Source organism: Alexandromys fortis, unplaced genomic scaffold, assembly GCF_014885135.2.
Source record: "Alexandromys fortis isolate MF-2015 unplaced genomic scaffold, M_Fortis_MF-2015_v1.1 scaffold_5, whole genome shotgun sequence".
NCBI lineage: Eukaryota > Metazoa > Chordata > Mammalia > Rodentia > Cricetidae > Alexandromys > Alexandromys fortis.
Genome location: NW_026067924.1, coordinates 18,898,172 through 18,924,199, shown reverse-complemented (window position 1 = coordinate 18,924,199; position 26,028 = coordinate 18,898,172). Strand labels below are relative to the sequence as shown.

At 41.3% G+C, this 26,028-nt stretch overlaps 1 protein-coding gene across 1 annotated transcript in view; it reads right to left on the bottom strand.

The window, feature by feature from the left end:
- The window catches only part of Stard3nl (STARD3 N-terminal like), a 34,026-nt gene extending 15,562 nt beyond the window's left edge, over positions 1-18,464 (bottom strand). The window contains exons 1-2 of the mRNA XM_050142551.1: positions 18,377-18,464; positions 483-765 (exon numbers count right to left, since the gene is read on the bottom strand). Of these exons, the coding sequence (XP_049998508.1) occupies positions 483-707 (225 nt within the window). The 5' untranslated portion in view covers positions 708-765; positions 18,377-18,464. The remainder of the gene's footprint in view (positions 1-482; positions 766-18,376) is intronic.
- Between the last annotated feature and the right edge of the window lie 7,564 nt (positions 18,465-26,028).

Sequence of the window (26,028 nt, the reverse complement as noted above, 5' to 3'; positions counted from 1 at the left end):
GGGAGGCGGGGAGGAGGCGGAAATCTTTTTTTTTTTTTCAATAAAAAAATTATATTTAAAAAAAAAAAGGCCCAGGAAATAGTCATTTTTGCCTTTTGAGTCAGGTTTTCCTCTACTACTCAAGCCAGAGCACAGACATGGATAACAAGCCTCTGCACAACGAGCAGAGCTGTGTCCCAGCAAAGCTTCCTACAGACAGACAGGTGAATCTGTCCTACAGGCTGTGCGGCTTCCAGCTCTCTGTTCTAAGATAAGCACTAGGAACTCAAATTTCATGATCCCAGCGGAAGTGAACTTGAAGTTCACCAGGTGTATTTACACTAACACTAAAAAGAAAAGATTAAGTCCGCTGGAGCCAGGTTACACTGCATCATTTAAAAAAAAAAAAGATGGAATTCACTAAATAAGACAAAAAAAGAGGAGGAAAAAAATGTAAATTTTGTACCTCTGGAAACAAGTAGTCATGAACAAAATCAACTTACATTTAGCTCTATTATCCACAGTAATGTTACAAATAAGAGGTCAAAGGTGACAAACAGGCAGAAAGTCCTCCTGACATCAGATATCCCCTTCTTTTCCCTTCCTTCATAGGACTCGATCCTAGCCATGAGCTGCGCGGGGTTGATGGAATGGAAGTCCCGCAGAGAGGCGTGTGAGCTCTGGCTCCCGCTCAGAGCATTCTCCATGTCTTCTGGCAGGTGGTTCATCCTGGAGGAGGCCTGGAGGAGTCTCCATTCAACTCCACCATCCCTAGTGGGAAGCAACCTGCAGAGGGCAAAAGAGAAAATCCATATTAAACCCATACTGGGGGCATACAAGCAGGCTACCCTCACCCCTGGGAGATTCAGTCTAACTGAACCACGGTGCTTTGTCATAAGACACTTAAGTTTGGAGAGAGGAAAAAAGAGGAAGTAAAAGAAGAAGCAACACTTGTACTCCATATTACTAAGTGGCTGCTTTAGAAAAGAATGCCAATAAAGGAGAAAACAAGGTTACAGTAGGAAATGATGAAGTCGGGGTATTAAGCACAAATGCTGAAGCGTTTTCCGGAACCTGGAGCCAGCTCTTTGCCACACCAGTAGATACAACGCCATGGTCTTGCTATCATCCATGGGCCAGATGGTGGAAGCAGAACACAGAAACTAATATAGCATAGTTCCCAGGGAGGAATTGTTTTCTACCATAAAGACATCATTCAATTTGGAATTTCCCCATCACCTCTTCATAAACAAGTATGTTTTTCTGGGCATCTTAGGAAGGTAGGATTTATATCCCCTAAAGTCAAACACTATACAAACACTAGATTGATAATTACGTAAGTTATGATTCCACGTCGGGGTTCCCCAAGACCTGGAGTGACTCATTCTAGAATCAGACTGCAGGAGTTATCTAAATGAGCAGAGTCCTCAGAGATGGGGTGAGGTCATGGGATGGAAACAGCGGGTGGCTGCACTGCCGGGCACCCCAGCTTCCCATCCAGGGAAGGGCTATGCTCGTGCTTTAGGCCCCGCTGATACTCATGTTTTGCTTTGACCATGAATGTGGACAGAAAGCTGGGAGGTACCTTGTGTCCCATTCATATGCTCATTTTTCTAATTGTCACAGGACTGACAGGCAGCATTCAGGCCGAGATCATTTTTAGGAAGAAAGAGAACTTAAGCAGATGGCTAAGATTCCCCCAGGCAGTGTGGTCTCGTTCCACTTCGCCTGCTTCCCGCATTCTCTCCCCTTCCACCTGTCGCTGCTCTCCACTTTCCCGTGCTCAGGCACAGATGTCCTCTCCACACATTTGTATCACGTGCTGGCATGATATAACACTGTTTTTTAAAAGCACTTTAATAATATGAACTGGTATCTTACAGTATACTTCTTGCTATAGTAACTCTACTTTCAGAGGTTTAAAGGAAATTAACCAAACCACAGACATTTAATGGAAAGCTAATCTACTGTATGGGAGGTCAGTTAGCAGCTGCCTTGAAGGAAGAGCTGGTGACTGGACGCTCAAAGCAGGAGTGTGTCTAGGGAACTTGGTAAAGTTCTACCTTTCGACCCTGTGTTCACTTGGTAGTTTTACATTCATAGACATGTATGTGTAGCCTTTCAATAAAGTTGCCAGTAAAATTTTTAATCATAAAATAAATATTTGTAATAGTTTCAATCAGAAAATTAACCTGCTATCTAACAGAAAAGGGACAAGCAGATAAGGATATTCCTGGAATAGCCACGAAAGACTGATTCAAAGGGATCCTTTATCAAGCCTTTATAATAAGTTAGGACAGTGCTTAGATTGTAATAACTATAATAAAACTCTAATGCTAAATGAAGCACATTCATGTATATATACATGTCTATAAATTAATTTCTTAAAAGATGTATTCATGACATATCAGAATCTAAAAATCTGAGATATAAGTGAAGAGATTTTATTTTTCTCCTTTTACGTTTGCCTCAGTTTTCCAATGTACTTTGTACACAGTTTGTTTAAAACAGGAGGAACTAAGTCCACACGTCATGTCATGCTGTTAGGATTCAGAACAGAATCAGCCAAGAATCTCCACAGCCCTCTTTCATGTTCCTCCAAAGTGGGTGATATTAGTTCACGGTGTTTGGGTTACTTTTCTCCTCAGATTCGGCAAATCAGCAAAAACATTCTGAGAATCTCTGTAGGAATCAACTTCAGGATGTTGTAAAAGGAAAGCAATGCTTTAAAATTTGAAAATATTGTGTATTTTCCATGTCAGTTGGGTCAACAACATCCTACTATTGGCTGAGCAGGTTAATTATATAAAACTTAAAACAACCTTTATTCATTCTGAAGTGCAAAGGTCAAATTCACAGCTAAGCAACTCTGTCTCCCACACCTTAATTTCACACTATGTTAGGGCTAAGTTTGCCCTGTCTGCCATCTCCTTGGACCACATAAACCATAGGCATTTTCTTGTCATGAAAGGTGAAGGAGCATAAGAGACAAGGCAGACCATATCCACACATTTAAAGTCTCTATACTTGCTATTTTTGCTCTCATTAAGTCAGCCAAATCACATTTCTGAAAGTTTTACTAGAATTCTGCTATTCTATATGTACTGTCTTGGATAATGTAACACCAGGAATGAACATCGAACATCTGCAGAAGAAAATCGATGGTCTACAAAGCTGAAATATTTGCTTTGCTTTACTGCATTCTTTTTTTTTTTCCCAGAAAGGGTTAATGGTTTCTTCTCAAGGGAGATCTGGCTGAGACATGAAGTGACAGTGTCAATGTCTGTAAACCGTGAACAGGTTAAAAAATGACGAATGTCAGTTTCAAATGGCTATTCTGATTCAGGGACAGCAAAACCATGTGAGCATCTATATTTTCCCCCAGGCCATTCTGTTGATATATGCATTAAACATGGTGATCCTATCTGATAAAGACACAATGCCAGCAGACAAGTGCACCCCTCACCAAGGAAATATCTCTTTGCAACAAATGGAGACTACTGCTGAAAACCACAACCAATTACAATGCAGAGTTGTGGGCCCAGTCCCAGTGGATACAAAACACTCTCAGGGACCAATGCTAAAGAGGAGCGAGAAAGATTGTAGGAGGCCGAGGATCAAGGAATTGCTGTGAGATGGTGTCCCCCAGGAATGTCAGAAGCTACAGCCACAAAGTCTCATGACTCTGACTACCTTGAGGCGAGTAAGGACAGTAACAATGGACCTGCCAACATATTAGCACGGATGGGGAAAGCCCATGAGGATTCAACCCTACACAAAGAAATACAGGAAACTAAAGAATGTTGAGAATGGGAAACTAATCTTCCCCAGGGAATAGTACACCAACTGGGTATCCAAAACAAAATGGTGGCCCCTGAAAATATACATACAAATAATATTATACAGGCTGAGCAGGTTGGGTTTACATATTTAGAAATACAAACACACACATATGTTTATGTATCTAGAAATATGTATGTATATATACATATGTAACAAAAAACTAATGAAAAATCATAAATTTGAAAAAGGTTTACAGGTAGAAAAGGGAAGGGATACAATCTCAAAAAATAAAAGAAAAAATTTTAAAGATTTCTTTTTATAAAAAATGCAAAGATGATAATGCCTAAGGAAATCTTGAAATAGAACCAAACTAGAAGGCTGTGTTCTCTTAAAGGTTTTCCATAAAGCTTCATCAATCAGAATAGTATGTCACTGCTAAGGATAAATGAATAATAGATCATGAGATAAAGTTGGGGCCTATATAGATGCACATATACATTGGCATTTGACTGTTGATGAAAATATCAAAGCAATAGAATGAAGAAATAAAGCTTGTTTTCAGAAAAGTATGCGAGGACAACCATATAAAACTGGAAAAAAATATAAATTTCAACCTCTAACTTATATCATGTAAAAAAAAAAACCCAAAAACCAAATTCAAGATGGAGAATGGGCCCAAACATAAACTTAAAGAATACAAACCATGAGTGTGGCATCAGGCGCTGCAAGAAGATCAACAATGTATGGCGGTGTAATAATATAATCCAGTATTTTGTATGCCAACTGAAATAACAAAGAATTTCTATGCATCTATTAGAGTCTGTGAACACTTTTTACAATCTTTTTTATAATACAGATTTCTTAGGAAATACAAAAAACAAAATCTCATGACTATTTAAAAAATATGTGCAGCTATCTTGAAAGACCACCTACTGTTCAACTGGAAAGAGTGTGAACATTGATGTAAGTCTGACTAATAACAGCATGGTTGGAATTCACTCTGGAAAAGAAAACCTAAATCTTAGTAGATTGTGGCTCTACTGTAGAAACAGCTAAGAGCAGACAGGAGATCAGACAAACATATAGGAGAAAGAAAATTAGAAAAGCTGGTTTATAATTTCAGTGCAGGTGTTCTTTAGGCAAGAAACATTAGTATATATTTAATAAATAAATAAATAAAAATAAAAAAGAAACATTAGTATATAACCAAGTATTAAAGATATGAGAGAGAGCTTCAAAGTATTACCTCTTGAATAAGTTCAGCTCTGTTGGGGGGACAATACGCCTTTATAGAGGGGAGACCTGCAGTCAGCACCTGACTGGAACAAGTTCACATGATATCATTTATTGCGTTGCAATAAACATTACAGCATACTCCCCACTATAAATATTTAACCTGAATGTAGTTATAAGTAAGCAATCAATTATAAGGAAGTAATTAATAAGAGGCCAAAAAAAAGTCAACAAAACAAAACAGTAAAGGCAGCAGTGTGAACACTCTTCAAAATGAAAAGGACATAAAGAGCAGACATAAAAAGTGATGAAAGACCTGGATTAAATAACAATTTTCCAAACAACCAGGGTCTGTGAGGTGGCTCAGTGGATAAAACCACATGCAGTCCAAGCACAAGAGCCTGAGCTCAGTCACCAGGGTCCTCAGAAAGGCGGAGAAAGAAAAAAGGCTCCACAAAGTTGTCTTCTGACGAGCATGGTGATCCTACACACACACACACACACACACACACACATTTTTATGAGTTTTAAAGAAAATGTCATTTTTTAAGAATGATAAAAAAAGGAAAGTCTACAAAAGCAAGTTGCAGAATTGATCAGTATTTTGAATGTCCTCATTCTTAGAGGATACACATGTTGACGCCCAGAGGTTAAGCATCATCATACATGCAAACTGCCTCAGTGTAGTTCAACAACATATAGACTGAAAGTACCTGTAAGGATGGAGTCACTATATCAACACTGTTGTACAGACTGTACATATAAATATAACTGACCACAAAATATTCCTTTAGCAATATTAAAATATTACTGAACTTTTAGTTAACAAATATGCTGAGGCAAATATTAAGATACAAAGACTGGATAAGAATGTGATTGTATTTTCATCATTTATGAGACAGGCCTAAACTGAGGACCAAAATACAAATCTGTACTACAAATTTCAGATAGATAATGCATGAAAAATCCAGGTGTTTCCAAGAACACTTCACCCATTCCTCAAATACACTTGCATACCAGAGCTCCAGCAGGCCATCCTCTGAACCCTGGATTTCAGTGACTAACAAGCCCAGACCATAGCCTACTCTGGAAGGACTCACCTCCTAGAGATCACAGATGCAAGGAAAAGATAAGGGTTTGGGAAAATCGTGATCTGAAACTGGCCATGATGACATCACTGAGTAAGTTCACCTAGCAATACTAGAAAAAGATAAGGGAGAAGTACCTGAGGATATCAGGATGAAGATAGGTAGAGGAAAGGCCCTGGGTGCGGTTGGTCACCCAGGAAGAAGTGTGGCCAACACGTCAGGGCAGCTGAAGCATGGGAGATAGCACAAGGGGATGAGAACTGGGAAGAGAAACAAGGCATGGGCATGTGGGACCACAGGTACCACTATGAAGACTTCCACTCCAAATAAGATAGAAGGGGTTCTCCAGAAGCCAATTATGACCAGTGTGTATAGTAAGTATGTACACTGTGAAGGAAGCAGAATCCAGGGTCCTCTCAGCAGACACAATATGGCAGTAACTCAGAAAAAAAAAAAACATATGGAGTTAGGAGACTAGGCCATGGCAGCAGAGGTGGTAAGAACTATCTGGCGGTTGGACATGAAGGATGGACTGAAATGAGAACCAGAAGGGAACATAAAAGAACTGCTGTGTACTGAGATGAAGAAGACAGGGAGGACAACTGGGAACAGAACATCCATTCTGTTTGGATGCATAAAGTAGAGAATATTTATTCAGATCAAATAAAAGTAAGCCACGAGGAGGAAGTTCAGGGAAGAGATACTGGCTAGATACATATATTACTGGATAGAGGGAACTAGAAGCTAAAAGATTCCATACATTCTCTCTTTGAACTATAAAGATGAGAAAAAGTAAGAACTAATGAAGTAAACTTATTTGCAGAACAGAAAACAATTTTGGGTTAGGTCCTATGTGAATCTGCTAAGAGTCTCCATGTTAATGAACAATCCCTGGTCATCATGAAAATGTAATAGCAGAGACATTTAAAAAGTTCAAAATGCTGAACCATAGATCCCTGCTGCCAGTAGAACCTATATGTAGTCAAAAGAGAAACCAAAAAAGGGGATGACTCAAGAAAGGAGAAACTTCCAATGCAAACTCAAGACAATACTGGTGTCACTGGGGATGCTGGTGGGCTACGGCTGGAAGACATCAGCCTACGTGCCTTTCTTCTTCCACAAACAAACTGGCAAGATGTCACAAAGTGGCCAAGGTCCTGTTGGGTGGCATCTAAGACTTGTCAGCTCACCTACCCTGCAGGGGTCAACGCTCGGTAGTCACTCTAGCACTGCTAAGCCATGTGGGTGGAATGTTACAGCCATACCTCATAGCTGCTTCAGCCAAAGCCTCTCTGAAGGAGGGCTCTGGGAACAAGACTGTTATTTGATCTCTTCCTCACCTTTTTCAGAAGCCGCTTTCAGTTACTCCAGGATAACCAGAACAGGGTATTCATAGTACAGCCTCCATTTCTACTGTCTCCTCCTAGAAAGGCCCTTCTAATTCTCAAATGGACTTATTCTAATACTCTTAGACTCTAATATTATACTCAAAATACTTCATCTCCACACAGCACCTAAAATTCTTTTTCTTCAATCTTTCAGATGAATGGGTTACCTCTTTTGGGGTTATTGGTCAGTAGTCTCATTGAATCACAGACATTCTAGGCTATTGCCAATGCTGTTTGTTCCTCTCCAGAAGTTGACCATAAGATTATACTGTTGATCATACAACATACTTGAGTCATAGAACATGGAAAAATTTAGTTAGAACTCAACTAGAAGCTTCATCCCTACTGGCTAGCTTCATAATGCTTGAAGATGATATGCATGCTACTGGAGGAGAAATGCAATCAGAAATCTTACTCAGCTGTGAATCCTGCAAGCTACAATGGTGTCCGGCCTGATAACATATGCTCACTGGGCAATAGCGGCATGCACGTTATGGGAGTAACCAATTATTTTGTTTAATTGGATATAACTGTCAATGAGGTCAAGAATCTGTGGCTAGGTAGACACTGACAACATGTTCAAGAACCTGTGGCTAGATAGGAACCTAGTAAAAACCTGCTATTATTTTGCTAAATGGAAACAGTACAAAAATGCCCCCTGATGATTCATTGCTATGGCCACAGATCAATGCACTGCTCAACCTTCATCAGAAGCTTCTTCATGCATCAGATGGAAATTAATGCAGAGAGACTCAGAATTTATTGATGTGCAGTAAATAAGAGACTACTGAATGTTCAGCCCAATCTTAGTTTGTTTTCTTAGATTTATTTTTTAAAGCAGGTGTGTGGATCTGTGTATGGGCATGTGAATGTAAATGCAGGTGCACACTGAGGCTGGATACATCTGATCACCTCCAGAAGCTGGAGCTACAGGTGGGGTTGAAAATAACCATGAGACTATACTGGGAATTGAACTCAGGTCTTTTGGAAGAACAGCATGAATTCTTAATCATTGCACCATCTCTCTGGCCCATTAATTTGTTGTGATAAATAAACACCATGACCAAAAGCAACTTGTGGGAAAAGGGTTTATTTCATCCTATGATTCCCCATTGACAATCTATTACTAAGGAAGGACAGGCCAAAAGCTCAAACATGAACCTAAAGAAGATCTGAAGCAGAAGGCATGAAGGAACACTACTTGCGACTGACTTGTTCTCCAAATTCCCACTCAGCTACCATTCTTATACCTCCCTGGACCACCTGCCCAGGTTCCACAGACATGCCTACAGGGCAATCTGATGGAGGCATTTTTCTCAGATAAGGTTCCCTCTTTCCAGATGACTCCATCATGTGTCAAGTTACTGAAGCAAACCAACACAAGCCCTACATGTGACAACTCTATCTCACTCTTCCCCTCAAGCCTGGGGGGATCATTATGGACAAAAGAGCAGAAAGACTTTAAGAACAAAGGTGGTAACTTCAAGAAAAGTCTTTCCAGACAGAAGAGGGAAGATACAAATATAAACTCACAGTGATTGTGAAAATATGCACTAATCCTACACAAGTTTAATCTTGTATCTCAAAGACCAGAATTGGGACTGGGTTTCCCACAGTCTTCATGTTTCCCAGACCTATCTTTTCTAATACATATAAACAACAGCTTAATCCCAAGAAGCAGCCTAGTAAGTAGCCATCCACTCTAAAGACTCATCTGTCTTTAGAGATAGCTGAGTTCCTATTTACTTAATAACACAGGACTCTCTCTGAAGGTGCAGTAAGAACTGCTGAGCATGTCACTCTAACAGCAAATCAATCCACTACATCTTTGGTGTCTCTAATGTAAGAAGTACTCAAGGAAAAATACTTGGGAATACACAATATCAAATTCCCCTGAAGTCATTTGAGATCACCTTCACCAACTAGAGCATGTCAATAAAGGATGAGCCATTTCCATCTCTGACGAAGTATTTACAGGCAGAAGTGGCGTGTGTTATTTCCTACAATGCAATTTGCACACACAATGGCCACAGCTTCAAAAATAATCTTCTAATCTCTACCACAGATAAATACGTGCAGTTGCAATAGTAGTGAATGTGAGCGAGAGATATCAATCTTGAAATACCTAGATAGCTAGATTTAAACTGATACCTAGAATTTTTTTAAAAAAAGTATTACTTTCTCTTTTTTTCATTTTTTCATACTTACACAGAAACTAGGTCTTCAAATGACAAGAATCAGGTACAATTTCCAGGATCATCTTTAGCAGGCTAATTTGTGCCTCAGAAAAATGAAATCACATAAAAGAACAAACAATGCCAGAGATGCAATGCAACTCCAGGCTGAGATTCCAAGAAAGCAGTGAGCTGAAAACACTTCCCTGCTTCCCTCCGTCTTTTTCTCTTCCTTCCTCCCTCCATTCTGTCCCCTCTCTCATTCATTCCAATACAGGGTCTCCTGTAGCTCAGGTTGGCTTTGAGCCTGATATGCATGAACCTTCTAACTTTACCCAAGAATCCTAGTGCAGGAATGACAAGCATGCTCCACCCCGCTGGGCTGTAGCATGACCTCTAAAACCTTACTAGGCGTCTGTAAAGACTTTAAAGTAGCAACATTCTCAGAAAGTTTAATCTTGTAATTTTAGAAACAATCAATTACAAAATCAAAATTTTGTGACTAAACAAAGATCCTGACATATACACATCATCTATAAACACTCCCAAATATCTAATAGGCACTAACCATCAGTAAGGTCTTACCAACATATACACATCACCTATAAACACTCCCAATTATCTAAGAATAGGCACTAAAAATCAGTAAGGTCTTACCAACATATACACATCACCTATAAACACTCCCAAGTATCTAAGAATAGGCACTAACCATCAGTAAGGTCTTACTGATATATACACACCATCTATAAACACTCTCAAATATCTAAGAATAGGCACTAACCATCAGTAAGGTCTTACCAACATATACACATCATCTATAAACACTCTCAAATATCTAAGAATAAGCACTAACCGTCAGTAAGGTCTTACCGATATATACACACCATCTATAAACACTCTCAAATATCTAAGAATAGGCACTAACCATCAGTAAGGTCTTATTTACAGCTCTAATAGGAAAGCATGCTAAGATTGACTCTGCTGCTGGCATCCTCACTAGTGAAAAACAGCCCCTATCAGTTCTCCCCAACCTCTTCTCAATCAGCACTCAACCAACAACCGGGCCTTTCCAATTTCCCAGCATTCCTCCCTCTCTCTGCTCAGAAACAAAGCTTCTCTTTCCTAACACTCCAGCTGAGCTTACAACTCTGAGTTCCTCGTACAGATTTGGCATTGCACCTTTGCTATACCTCAGCCCCACCTAGAAGGCCCATTCTGCCGAACACTTAACTATCAACAGCCTATCCACTGCTCAAGGAAGCTCGTGTGTCACCTCCTCAAAACACTCTCCTGATCCCAAGGGCTTCTGAGGGCCTCCCACAAAGGCTCAGGTGCTAGCATCTTGGTTTTCAATGCAACAGGTGGTGAAAGCAGTAAGAGGCAGGGCCTGGTGGGAATTGGCTCACTGGAGAAATGCATTACTGCAGTACCTGGGGACTGGTTGGTTCTGGAAAAAGCACGAGGTTGCAAAAGAGAAGTTGTGGGCCGTGGGTCTTCAGTCTGACCATGTGATCTCTGCACAGAGCTTTATCCTATCTATTCCTCTGCTATGCTGAGACACTTAGGGACCCTTGCCAGAGGCTGAGCTCTGGATTGCCTGACCATGGTTTCCATCCTCCAAAACAATGAGCTAAATAGCCTCTCTTTTAACACTGGGGTGGACTTTACATAATATAAAGTTATAAAAATTGAGTGTGCAAGTCAGAGGCATTGAACATATTCTCAATGTTGTATAATTTTCACCTCTAGTTCCAAAATATTTTCAACACTGCCAATGGAAATTTCATAGCAATTACAGAGCAGCTCCCTCTTCCTCCCCTTTGCCCTGCCCTGACAACACGATCTGTTTTGAGTGTTTCATACGACTGAAGTGCTGTATATTGTGTGGAGTGTCTTTGACTTATCACAACGTGCTCAAGATGCACCCATTCTACAGCATGTATTAGCACAAGGTGACAGGCTGCTCTCTTGTTTTCTGTTGCACCTGCTGCATGTATGTCTGGGACATACCAGCCACACAGACGGGCATGCTCACTACACCTGCTGCATGGATGTCTGGGACATACCAGCCACACAGACGGGCAGATTCACTGCACCTGCTGCATGGATGTCTGGGACTTACTAACCACACAGACGGGCAGATTCACTGCACCGGTTGCATGCACAACATTGTGTTGGGTGCTGTAAGGTAAAGTCAGATGGAAAAGCCTCTGTCTCTAGTCTCGTGAAAAATTATACAAGTAGTTTGAAAACAAAGAATAAAACAGATATAATATAAAGAAGGCTGAGAACCTGCAATTTTTGACCAGAAATGCCATCAAGAAAAGGCTAACCTTAGAGGAAACAAGGCTCTGAATGACCTGAAAAGCTGTTGAAAGTATCAGTGAAGTGGAAACTTAAAACGGATGAAGCACAAGCATGTCTAGCAGCAGTGAGTCACCCTCTGTCAGGGGAGCCCAGGGGAGGGAGCCGAGGGAAACAAGAAGTGTGTGCACCAGTCAGAGAGGGCTGTGAGAGACAGCCTGGGGCTGAATGCTCCTTGCCTATAAGGCTGCGTTGAGAGCCGGATCAGCAGGGCAAACACCAAAGGCCACCAGGAAGTCAGTGTTTCTAAAACGTTGGCAGAGAACTTCCTTGTTCAAAGAAAGGTAAACAAGAATTTCAGGTAAGAGACTCTCCACAATGTGAAGTACGGCTGTGGTTCACTTCTCCAGGATGGAAGCACTCAATTCCAGAGTCAGTGTGTGTTCTCAGAGCCCGCGAGATGTTTATTTAAACACTGGGGCAAGTGTAAGTCCTGAAAGACGAAGTTATGAACAATACCTGTCCCAGCTAAAAGCGGGCAGTTCAGTCTGCACCAGAGCAGACTGGGGCAGAGCTTGTCAGGTGACCAGCTTTACTGTCCACATTCCCTTGCCTCAAAAGAACACCAAACAGCATCTACTCACCCATCCACAGTGCCACCTGTGCCCCCGACTCAGCATGTACCCGACTTCCATCCTGTAGTGGATGCACAGCCCCTTAGGTCAGCAAAGCACTACCATGTACCTCCAGGAGGTCCTCAGACTAACCGTGGAGGCAGTGTTTACTTGCTAAACAGGGAATCAACCGTCAATATGCAGAGATGAACGTTTTCACTAATGAAACACCCCAGGTTTCTAGTTTCTCTTGAAAAATCGGCAACTGGCAATATTCTCCATCTCTCCAGTTTGCCACCCACTCAGGGTGTTTATTTCTGGCATTAGCTGGCTCTTGCTGGCACTTAATTTTTCTTCTGACTTACGGGATCGTTAGATCAATGACAGAAGTAAGTCCGAGGGGCTGTGCTGGATACAGTAGAGTAAGAGCACTGCCTCATTGTACATCCCAGCATTGCCACCTTGGCCAAGTTACTTACCCTTTTTATGTTTTTACATATGTTTTTCAAGATAGGGACAAAAATACTGCAACCTAACTCAGAGGGAGGTTTGGAGAATGAATTAAAGACAACAGAGGTTCCCTATGGGATAGGGCATTAGGGAGTAGAATGTGCTCCCAGCCCTGGGGCATTTGCCATGTGGTTGTCTGTCTATGGGTAGAGACCAGAGATGGCCGTGGGCCTCCTGCAATGCAAAGGCTAGCCCCATAGCCCCCATGACACAGCTCTTGACACAGAAAATCTTGGCTAATTACTAGCAACAATGCCAAAGCAAGTCCTGGCTTGGTGATTTCACCTGTGCTGGAGAAAGTTCTAACACTTCAAGAGCTGCTGTTACCTTTGATGAATTTACAACAGTGCAGGAACAGAAGGCTCTCACTGGGAGCTGGAGTGGGGCACAGCAATTAAGAGCACATACTGGCCTTGCAGGAGACCTGAATTGGGTGCTGCTGGGCGTGGCTAACAAGCACTTCAACTCCAGCTCCAGGGGAACTGATGCTCTTTTGGACTCTGCAGGTGCCTGAACTCACAGGTGCATATGCCCACACCCTAACCACCCCCCATCCCCCCCCACACAATTAAAAAATCAAAGTTTTAAAGAAATTTAAAAAGAAAAATGTTACTGGAATTATCTGATTCTGCGTCATCAAATTGACAAACAGGAAATGTTTAATTCAAAGAATTATGGAATATATTTTTCTAAAACAAAAATAAGAGTATACTATAATAAACATTAAACAATATTCAAAGTCTATTGTTCTGGGAGACACAGGATACAGAAATCTGTAACTGCTTCTACTTAAAAGGGTCTAAGCCAAATCATGCATTTAATAAAGATGAACTAGTCAGAAAACATTCGGGGGAGGGGGAGACTATGAGAAACCAAAGAAAACAGAAGAGAGTTTTCAAACTCAAAGGACAAAAGCAGCCCTACCAAGTTCCTGACCAAGAAGACCTCCCAGACTTCAACAACCAGAGTCAAAGACCTGGGTGAGAACGGAGGCTTTGCTCTCCATTCATAGGAAAAGAACTATCTTCCATTATGTCAGTTTGTTCACAAAGATAGGGAACTATCAGCAAGTCCTGAGCAAAGAGCTTGGCCAGAGTTCTAAAGTGCAGCAAAAGCCATTACGTGTTCACCAGGCCCAGGGAAGCAGCCCAGAGTCCCCAGGCCACGCTCTCTGGACCTCAGCTCTCCACCTATATTAACAGTATTAATGACTGTCACTATTTTACCATGACTTTTTCAGGAGCAATGTGCTCTCAACACCTAAACATTTGCACCTAAAGATTTAAGTTTCTCAAAAGGGACTGGCTGGAGACTACAGAAATCAGACTCAAGCTGGAACAGGAAGACAGCTCTGTGGAACCAAAGCCAAGAAACTCTTACCAGCACTTCTCTCAAAGATGGCAATGAAGGTGCAAATAAAGATAAAGGACTCTACACTGCAAAAGTCACTGCATGGACAGTGGCACTGAAGCCATCAGGATCCGTGTTTGGGGCACAGGCTGGATGCCTACAACGTGGGCTCTAAGAATATGAGCACCGCATGCAGGAGTAGTATCCTTACAAACACCGAGACTTGTCTAAAATCCAGTTTTGATTATTTTGGGTTAAAGTACAAAAAAATTCTTTTGCATAAATGTAAATATCTTCTGACATTTAAGAAAGATGCCAATTCTATTAATATTATTCTAAAATCATTAAACTCAGTTTCCATTATGATAACAGGTCAAAATGGTAGCCAGAAAGCAAATTAAACTACTGGTTTTAATTTTTCTAATATTGTTATTCATCTAATGTAGTTCATCAAGTAAGAGGACCTCACAGCTCTTTTTAAAATGTAGGACCACACGACACTATTTCTCAATCATGTAACAAACTGGTTTCTCAACCACATAAAGTTTATAAACTGGTTTCTACTTTTTAAAAGTAGCGTGAGAAGAATTACATCACTGAGCTAACCCAAGTACTTCCTCAGTCATGGGAAGACCTCTACTTGGAACCAGAAATAATGAACCAGAAACTATATGCTACATTACCTCAAATCTAAGAATAAGACCAGGCTGGGAAACTACTAGCAACTTTTTGTTTGTTGGTTGGTTGGTTGGTTGGTTTTGAGACAAGGTTTCTCTATAGTTTTGGAGCCTGTCCTGGAACTAGCTCTAGCTCTTGTAGACCAGGCTGGCCTTGAACTCACAGAGACCGGCCTGCCTCAGGCTCCCAAGGGCTGGGATTAAAGGCACGTGCCACCACCACCCAGCTATTAGCAACTTTTTTCTCTTCCAATTATCTCTGAAATTAAAACTTGAATTTAAAAAATTCTGATATACTGTGGATTAAATCCAGGGCTATTCAAGTATTCTTTCCCTGAGCTATAACCCTGCCTCGTTATTTTAATCAGGAGACAGAGTCTTGCTAAATTGTCCAGGCTGGCCTACAGCTTGGGATTTCTCCTTCCAGAGCTCTGCATATAGTTGGTGTTACAATTATATACCGCTGTATTCAGAGCCACTCACAAGTCCTATGTACCACTGTTTGGGAGTCAGTCACAAGCCATAAGTACCCCTGTCTGGGGTCACTCACAAGCCCTATGTACTACTGTTTGGGAGTCACTCACAAGCCATAAGTACCCCTGTCTGGGGTCACTCACAAGCCCTATGTACCACTGTCTGGGGTCACTCACAAGCCTTATGTACCACTGTACTAGGCGTCATTCACGAGCGATAATCTAACAAAAAGGAAGGGCTCATGTAAAATGCTAACATATACTTCCTCAGAAAAGGGAAAATTAAAAAGATTATTTGAGTGCAAGGAAAAGCCCTGTCCTAGCCTTTAAACTGCCTTCTATGAGTTTAGGAACAATGCTTTCTAGATACTGACTTTGATATAGGCAGACACTCTTTGCTAAGGGATTTCCAAGAAGGAAAAAGAACAGAATAAAATACTGGCATGAAAATCTAGAGGTGAGCAATTGGTACGCTTGGCCACTGTACACGTCTAGTGTGGGCAAGACCGCGTACCTTGGTTCCAGAGCCCCTTCTCCAAGGAAAGGGTCCATTACATGAGATCTACAGTGACAGACACATCAGCAACCTGCAGACCCTGTTACAGGCTTGGTGGTGAGCGGAGAGCATGTGCAGCGGACTGGAGTAAAGCTAATGACCTCATCAGTCTAGCTGTGGTGACTTAGTGAATGTTTCCAGCACTGATGAAAAGTTTTGTATTTGCAATAAGTCTGAAGGAACAGAATGCATGCAACGTGCCCAGAAAACTGCAGGAACTAAATAAAGACAGAGCAAGCCTTAGTCGTTAGTACAAATTCTAATGGGAAAGGCTAACCTACTTACTTTTACACTTTCGTAGCGTATGTTTGGACAGAGCAGGACTGCCAGCCAGCGCTTTCTAAATGGGAAGCAGATAAAGACTGTGTGGGAAGTCAGGCTGTGATGATGGTGCATGCCTTTAATCCCATCACTCAGGAGGCAGAGGCAGGCAGATCTCTGTGAGTTCAAGGCCAGCTTGATCTATTAGAGCTAGTTCCAGGACAGGCTCCAAAGCTACAAAGAAACCCTGTCTGGAAAAACTACACACACACACACACACACACACACACACACACACACACACACACGACTGTATTGGAAATGATTGACAACTAGGAGACTAGGAGGAAGGAGATAAAAGCTGAAGATATGCAGGGTGTTTGAGTCCTGCACACAGCAACAACGGAAAGGAAAAGTAACCGTGGGATACAGGACTAGGGAAAAGAGGGCCACTCTTCATTAAGAGGACCTCCAAAGAGAAAAATACAAAATGAATTCTCCATAATCAAAATAAACAGAAAGCTGCTAAGAGTTTGAGCACCTCCAAAGTCTGCCCTTCCACTCAGGCCTCAGATTCCCGTTCCTTTTACAGCACCACCTCCAACCAAGGTCCACTCGCCCACCGTTTCCTCTTAGAGCCATACGACTCCCCTGACACTAAGCCAACTCTTCCTTCCCAGCCTCTGCCTTGTAACTGGCAACTTCCTGATATCCCCATGACTCACTCCACACATTCAGGTTTCATCTAGACCATCACCTCTTCAGGGGCATTTTCCTGGATCACACTGCAGCCACACCAACGTGTCCTACTGCTCGATAGTCTAGCATTCGCTCCTATCTAAGACCAGGATTCTATCCGCACATACATTCTATCTTCACGAAAATCTAAGGAATCTGAGTACCAGAGCCTTATCTAGTGCTCAATCTTCAATTTCCAACCCCTAAAACAGCATATGGCACAGACAGACAATCATCATATTAATTATCTAGTGATTAAATCCAAATGATAATCACTAGTCTAAGAAGATCAGTCCTTAGAGCAGCTTTCATTTCCTTTCTTTGGTGCATTTGATGATGTAACTTTTCAAGGTCCATGTTTGAAACAGGAAGCTTTCAAAGAAAAATGTATTCTTCCTAACAATACAAATTAGTACATATGTATGGATTTCAGGGAGTGGAAATAAAGGGAAACAATATACACTGTCCCTTCACGGGCATGTTTATCAAGCATTTTACTGATCCATAAATACAGCCATTACACAATAAAAATTGTTCTTTTTCAGCAAATCCTGCTCTAGAAGAGGATGGTGGTCAAATGAAGCAAAGATGAGAATTCCATTTAGGACCCTGAAACAAAGACAACAGACGGGACATGCTGGAGAAACTCTAGTGCACTGAGAAGTCAGACAGACCTGTCACTGTGTCCAGTCTTACTAACCTTACCCAATCTAGTATTAGGTCAAGTGATGGATCCAGTGAGTCCATCTATGAAAAGAGCCAAATGCCTTTACAACTGCCCTATTAAGAGAACACTAAGAAAAGTTCCACGATGCCCACTCATGTTCCAAGCAAAAGAGGAAGAGAAAGAACTATACCGAGATTTTAAAAAAAAAAAAAAGGAAAGAAAAAGCAGAATGAGGATGAGTGAGCAAACCGGAGAGCTAACACATTCGTGACTCATGCTTTAAATTTCGTTTCATTTTGTTATCTCAGGGCTTTTTGGGATGCAGGCGCAAGGCTGGTGACAGTAACCTGCCAGCCTGTTGTAGCCTGTCATCCCGGTCTTAACAGGGGTGCACGACACGGGGCCGAGGCTGGACCGCCCGCCTCCTGGAGAGTGTGAGAGTGGGCCCTGGGCCCAGGATCCTCCCTCATTCCGCCGCATTTGCACCCACAGGTCGCACGGTCCTGGCCAGGAGTGGGGAGTCCTGCGAGCCCCGAACCTCTACGACCTGCCCAGCAGGGTTCGGGAAAACAGCCTACCTCCTCTGCGGCACGAGCCGCCCGCTGGCCTGCAGACCCGGCTCCGCGGTCCAGGCCCGCCGGGCTGGGGCGGGGCTGCAGGGCGGGACCCGCCGGTGACGTCAACACGCTGACCACGCACAGACGCTGCCGCTCGCCGGAATAGAGAGGAGGTGCAGCAGACGGCGAGCGACCTGTAGTCGGCTCAGGAAGGAGGCAGGGGCGGGTGTGGAACTGGCCGAGCCTCCAGAGCCCTTTAGGCGATCCAAATCACAGCTGAGAAGTTGAAGCAGATCTTATCTTCCCGTTGGATTCTGGAGACAACTTCATTTAGTCGCTTTATAAGGATTAGACTGCAGCCGGTGAAAAGTAATCCTGGGGGTGGATTTCACGCCCGTCCAGCTTGGTTCGATCTGTCCACCAAGTACCTGACTTAGGACGCCACAAATAAGTTTCAAATCGCCCAGACTTACATAGGAAGCCTTTTTTTCTACTTTCCCACTCCATAATGCCTTTTCTTCCTGATCATTGTTATACACGAAATTGGGCACAAAGTGATGATTATATTTTGCCCATTAGATGTCACAGCTGCATCCTTCAAAAATGTAAAGGTGTAAAGGAAGATAAAATGCCCCATCAGTTCTGAAGATGCTCAGTTTATTAAAAAAATAATACTGATAATTAAAATACTCTTATAAAGCTATTTTAATTGGTTTTATAATATTTAAAGTACAGAACTGAAGTTATACACATGCAAAACTTTTGAACATTACAAGTTGGGTGAAACCTGTGTTTATGAACTAACTAAAAGCTCTGTCTTTATGTGATGGGTTCTTGCTCCTGACCGTTGACTTGTGAAAATATTGAACACTCACGTCCTGATCTTCGTTTATCCTTAAGTGTGCCTCATTGTTTTTTAAATGCTCTACAATAGTCCTTAGAACCAATATGTATAATTTGCCACTTCTGTGCCCTCAGACATAAAGTATATTTCTTTTATTGCTAGTAGGAGAAATGCTACCTTAAACATGTGTGGATGCATTTTCCCAGTTCTGTCCAAGGACTGGTTTTGGTGGAGACACCAACAAGAGAACACACTGGATCTCAGGATGCATGCATCTTCAGTCCTAACAGCAGGCACCTCTGATGAGGTCCCCTGTGCTGCTACAGCCTCCGTTCCCACCCGTGGAATTGAAATAATCCTTTGTAGTGAAGAGACACAACAGGCATATTTTGATTTTTTTTTAACCTAAATTGAAAGACATGAAAAAAAAGGACAAGGTGTGTGTATATAAACAAACTGACTGCAGGGATTTTGTGCGAAATCATTTGGGTGACAAGGTGAAGGAGTTTGTGTAATTGCTATAATGCAGAAGCCTTCTTCCTAGTAATTTAACAGTACACACTGTTCTGAGAGTTACCACTGTGAATAATTTTCCCGATCTTGGACTTTTCAGACATAGTACATACTCCAAGTGTGTCTTTTACCTTGATATCCGTATTGATTATCAACTTTCCAGGATCTAAAATCACCTAGGAGCCAGACTTCTGGGCATGTCTGGGAAAGTTTTTAGGTTTCATTAATTGAAATGGGAAACCCACCCTGACTGTGGGGAGCAACATTCATGTTCTGGTATCCCTAAACAAATAAAATGGAGCCAAGGAGTCGCATTCACCTTGGTGTGTTTCCAGACTGTGGGTGCCTCTGACCACAGGCCTCACACCCATGCTACCAGGCCTTCTTTGCCATGTTGGATTGTGCTCTAAATGTGAGCCACAATAGATCTTTCCTTCCTTGTTTGTTTTGTCTTACACTTTATCTAAGCAATAAGGAAATAAGTAATATTTGTAATACTGATATATGTTAAAAGAATATTGTAGTACTTTAAAATTCTCAGTTTTGTTTATAATTTCAAGTTTTGTTAATTCTACTGTTTCTCAATATTGGGTTATTTAAAGTTTGAAGTGATTACTAATGATGCTGATATGGATATTCTTGTACCAGATCATTGGTGCCTATAGCTCTGCATTTGATCTTGGTATGATGTGAAGTGTCATATCACTGTGCCTCAGAATAACAGATATGCTTAAGAGCAATGGATATCTCCCAGTAACTTTTTTGCTTCATCAATTTCCATGTTCATAAACAAGGAAAAAAATCTGATTGCCCAACGTTTTCCATAGATAGTATTTTCAGTTGTATTTGTTTGTACTTCTTTTCATCTTTTACACATATATACACATATATTTATGGACATCGCAATGTGGATTTAACTTGCATTTCTTTTTTTTTTTTTCCTGGAACTAGCTCTTGTAGACCAGGCTGGCCTCAGACTCACAGAGATCCACCTGCCTCTGCCTCCCGGAAAACTGGGGATTAAAGGCATGCACCACCACTGCCCGGTTTAACTTGCATTTCCTAGATAAAAATGAACTTATACAACTGTCCATCTTGAGAAGGAGAGTGGGTTAGGAATGTGGGCTCTTTTATTGGACTTAACTGCAGTAAAACAACCTGTGGGAAATCCTGCTCCTGGCTGGAAGTTTTCTCTCCAGAGTGCAGTCTTTCCCCCTTTCTCTAGAAGTCAAACAGACCTGGGACCTTGACATTCTAGTGCCAATACCTGAATTTTTTTATTTTAAACAGACATTGAATTCTGCAAATCAACTCATGTGAGAGCTCTCTAGAATTTTAATTGCATATGAAAGGAGCATTCACAAAAGGACTACAGGCAAGATTACTGCAATTGGGTAAAGGTAACAGATTCTTTATGTTGTATTACAAAGCAAGCAGTTTGCTCTGCCATGTACTATTACCAGAGTGTGCCACATGCTCAAAGTAACAGGTCCAGTGACCCTGGACTGACTCTGAGATAGGAACCTAATCTTACATCTTTGTAAGTTCATTATCTCAAAACTTATTATACTTCTTTATAGCCAAATAATGCAAGTGGCAGCTGAACAAAAATCCCTTCCACAAACAGTGCTGGGAAAACTGGGCAAGCATATGTACAATTGGACCTCTGTTTCATTTCACATATAAAAATTAACTCAAAATGGGAAATGACCTAAGTGTAAGAGCTAAAGCCATAAAACTCATAGAAGCAAATATAGAAATAAGCATTTATTTATGTACCATTATCTTTAGTATAAATTACCATTTACATAATTGCTTATTTATTCTTGTACATGTTTTCTTATTTTTCTTAACAAGGACGACACACTGAAAGTGAACTTGTTAAGTTGTTGACTTGAGTTCTTGTTGGTGACCATGTCGTGGTGTCGGTGACTGTGACTGCCCAGCACCAAAGCTCCCCAAGGTAAGGTCAGCTAGATCCAAGAAAGACTGTGTCACATTCAAACAGCTCATATCTTTTTCACCCACGGAGAGTGTATAAATTGGGGAGGGAGAACCCAGGCAGAATCCGAGGAGATACCATCATTTGAAGAATAAACTAAAGTGGAAGGCATCTTATTCACATGTAGCAAATTGTCTCTAAGAAGTTGAAAAGACAAAGAAAATATGAATTATGAGCCCACGGCTAATGTTAGAACTTTGTAGAATGTTGCCAACCCAAACAGTCAGTGAATTTGGTCATTTCCATCCTGTTCTTTCCAAACATGAGGGATCCAGTTGCATTTTGGTGAAACTATTTAGTTCAATGTGGTCTCTCATGTAACTCAGGACCACAACTCCAATGAGAATTCTCTCCTGCTCCACTGAGTGAGTCAAAACGGCCAGGAAGAAGGCACTCTTCTGCCACTATGACTCACCATCCATGATACTGAGCTGGAGATCTGGGTAGCGAGCCACTGCATCTCCCTTACATGTGGACCCACTGCTAGCCAAGGTTGGTTAGACCACTAATTCCACATGTCAAATTAGGCCTTTGCCTTGCAAAGTACCGGGGAGTCACGCAAAGGTCATGGGTCTATTCTTCCCAGCTATACTTACAAAGTTTTCACACAATGTTTACATTGGCAGGAAGAGGCTTCTGAAGGCTCTGGTGGTGGTGTGTGAGGAAGGGCCAAAATAATGGCGGAATATCCAGGAAAGTGATGCTTACCATTGTCGTGAATTGTTGTCAAAAAAAGTTATCTTCATTGCCTTTTTTCTCTTATTGGAAAGTTCTAGTTTTACTGTAAGCATCTGTTCTTGCTGTGATGACAGAATTCGACTAAATTGTTAGTGATCCCTAGTTTTTGACAGCCCTACTTTGGTGCAAAGTTTTCTCCACAAATTATGTTCTCTATAATGTTCGTTGGAAAGCAGATAAATCATCTCTCTCTCTCTCTCTCTCTCTCTCTCTCTCTCTCTCTCTCTCTCTCTTTCTCTCTCTCTCACACACACACACACACACACACACACACGCAGCATTAAATGCTTGGTAGTTGTTCCCGGTAAACCTGTTTTCGCAAGCTGGAGATGATAGAGTTACTGGGGTTCTTTTTCTTTCTTTCTTTCTTTCTTTCTTTCTTTCTTTCTTTCTTTCTTTCTTTCTTTCTTTCTTTCCACCCGCCTTCCCTCCTTTCATCCTTCCTTTTCTTTCTTTCTTTCTTTCTTTCTTTCTTTCTTTCTTTCTTTCTTTCTTTCTTTCTTCTTTTTTCTTTTGTTTGAGGGTTTTGTTGTTGCTTTTTTGTCTGTTTAGAAGTTTAGGGGAGAGTCAGATCCAGCAGCAGCTGCAGCTGTTCATTTTCTTCTGCAGCTCCCCCTGTCTCCTCCCTCTGGCTTCCTGAAACAGGCCCCTGCTGAGGCTGTATCTGACGGTATCATCCAGGTGCTCAACAACATGAAAGTGTGCAAGTGCTCACTACCAGAAGTGAAGAAATACAACAATGTGGGGATCTTCTGATTAAGTGAAGACAAGAACACCATCCTGGAGGACAGCAGGTAGGAGTTGTGAGGTGTACTGTGGACGACCCCTATACCATTTTTGTCAAGATACTGCCAGGCAAGGACTGCTGCTATGTTTTCTTCGATGCAATCTACGAGACCAAGGAAAGCAACGAGGACTAGGAGTTCATCTTCTGGGACCCTGAGAGTGCACGCCTTAAGAACAAAATGGTCTATGCCAGTTCCAAGGATGCCACCGAGAAGAAACTGACAGGGATCAAGGGATGGTAATGCCTCCGGAAGTACTTTTATTTTATAGGATTGGTTTGGCCATCCTGGGTTTTTTGTTTTTCCATATAAAGTTGATGATTGTTCTCTCAAGGTCTGTGAAGAATTTTGTTGGGATTTTGATGGGGATTGCATTGAATCTATAGATTGCTTTTGGTAGAATTGCCATTTTTACTATGTTGATCCTACCAATCCAAGTGCATGGGAGATCCTTCCATTTTCTGGTATCCTCTTCAGTTTCTTTCTTCAAAGACTTAAACTTCTTGTCAAATAGATTTTTCACTTCCTTAGTTAGAGTTACCCCAAGACACTTTATGCTATTTGTGGCTATCATGAAAGGTGATGTTTTTCTGATTTCCCTCTCTGCTTCTTTGTTCTTTGCGTTTAGGAGGGCTAATGATTTTTTTTTTTGAGTTGATCTTGTATCCTGCCACATTACTGAAGGTGTTTATCAGCTCTAGGAGTTCTTTGGTAGAGTTTTTGGGGTCGCTTATGTACACTATCATATCATCTGCAAATAACAAAAGTTTGACTTCTTCCTTTCCAATTTGAATTCCCTTAATCTCCTTATGGTGTCTTATTGCTATTGCTAGAACTTCAAGCACTATATTGAAGAGGTATGGAGAGAGTGGACAGCCTTGTCATCTCTGTGCTTTTTGCCGACTCCTAGCTAACTCTTAGTTATCATCCACAGCTCTGTGCTTGCAATTGGAATGAACAGGTTTGTCTATTGATCAGCACTTTACCGCCTTCTGGGAGGAAATCAGGGACCGAAGCAAGTCAATAACACAGTATTAAAGAAAAGATGACCTTTTGTACCTAGTCCCTGTCCCCACTCTGGCAGTGATTTCTGACCCCTTGTACCTGAAGCTGGTAGAACACGGAGAGGAGAGAGATGGCATTGGAAGCGGGGAGAAAGCAAGCGTGGTGTTGCTTTAATGCAATCTTTTTTTCAGAGTGGCCACAGGGTTTCACACTGTTTTGATTTTATAATAAAGAGAAATACATAAAGTGTAACTTTCTTTTATTTTAAGCGTATAGTTAATTGGTACTAATTATATTTAAATTGTGGTTCAATTAACCTCTAGAGTTTTCTCATCTTATTTGTAGAAGCTATCTACTGAACAGGACTCTTATCTCTTCTTCCAGCCCAGGGCCTCTGTTTCTATGGCTTTTCCTCTAAGATAACTCTTATCAGTGGGATTATGTAGTACTCGTTTATTTGTGGTTGGTTTATATATGTCATTCAGTGTTGTCGGTGTCCACTCATGTTGTAAAGACATCACAGGGTTTATTTCTTAAGGCCGAATTGCATCGTATTGTATACATATGTGCACATTTTTGCTTTATAATGTTGTTTTTGGACTCTATTTGAGGTTCCACATCCTGACGATGGTACTGTGATAAACATGGGTATGAGAATATTGCTTGAAGATCCTGCTTTCAATTCTTTTGTGTATTTACACAGAAGTGGGGTTGTTGAACCCTATGGTAGATATATTGGGATTTTTAAAACAGTAACCTCCATCCACTTCCCTGACAGATAATTTTATATTCATATCAACAGAGCACAGGGATTCCAGTTTTCCACATCTCAATAATGCGGCTTTTTCAGGGGAGGTAATATCTCATTCTAGTTTTGGTTTTTTGATTTTTATTTCTGCAACGAGTAATTCTGTTGAGAATCTTGGATATGCTGTGATACACGTTTTCAACCTTACAGAAGCGAGAGTAACCTTGGAGACAGGAGATGGGTATTCCCCATGGGTGATTATTTTGGTTACATTAGTTGAGGCAGAAATTCCCTGAGTGGAATCATAGACCATAGAAGCTGAGAAAGGGAGCCAAGCACCAGCATGCCGTCACTATTGTCTTCTAGTTGCAGATGTCATGTGCCCGGCTGCTTCCAGATCTAGCCACATTGATTTTCCTCCCTGATGAACTACACTGTTGAACTGGGAGCCAGAATAAACGCTTTCTTCCTTAAGCTGCATCTGTATTTATCCACAGCAATGGGTAAAAACAAAAAAACAAGACAGATGCTCTTATTCATCTGTGTACTTCTTGGTAGAGCAATCCCTCCAAGTCCTTTGCTGAATCAATCACATTGAGTTGTTTTTGCTCGTTGCTGAGTGGCAGGAGTTCTTTGTGCATTTGGGCACTAGACCCTGAAAAGGAATATGATTTGCAAACATTTTCTCCTTCACAGGATGTTTATTCACCATGTTTATATTTCTCCTTGATGAGCATTTTTAAGTAGTCCCATTTTTTTTTTGCCTTTATTTCCTATGGTTTTGCTATAAAACAAAAAATTTGCAAAACCTGGTGTCAAAGGGTTTGTTCCTATGCCAGTTTTATCTCTAATGTTTCCACTTTTAATCTTCTATTAGTTTTAATATGCATTGTAAACACGCACACCTATTGCATGTTGGTATCTGATTTCTCACTATGCCTTAAGCACTGTAACCTTTTTTTAAGAATAGCTTGTGGCTTTTGTCCATGATCATTGGAATACAAGCCTCATAGGTGTTTTTTCTCAGATCTTTACTGT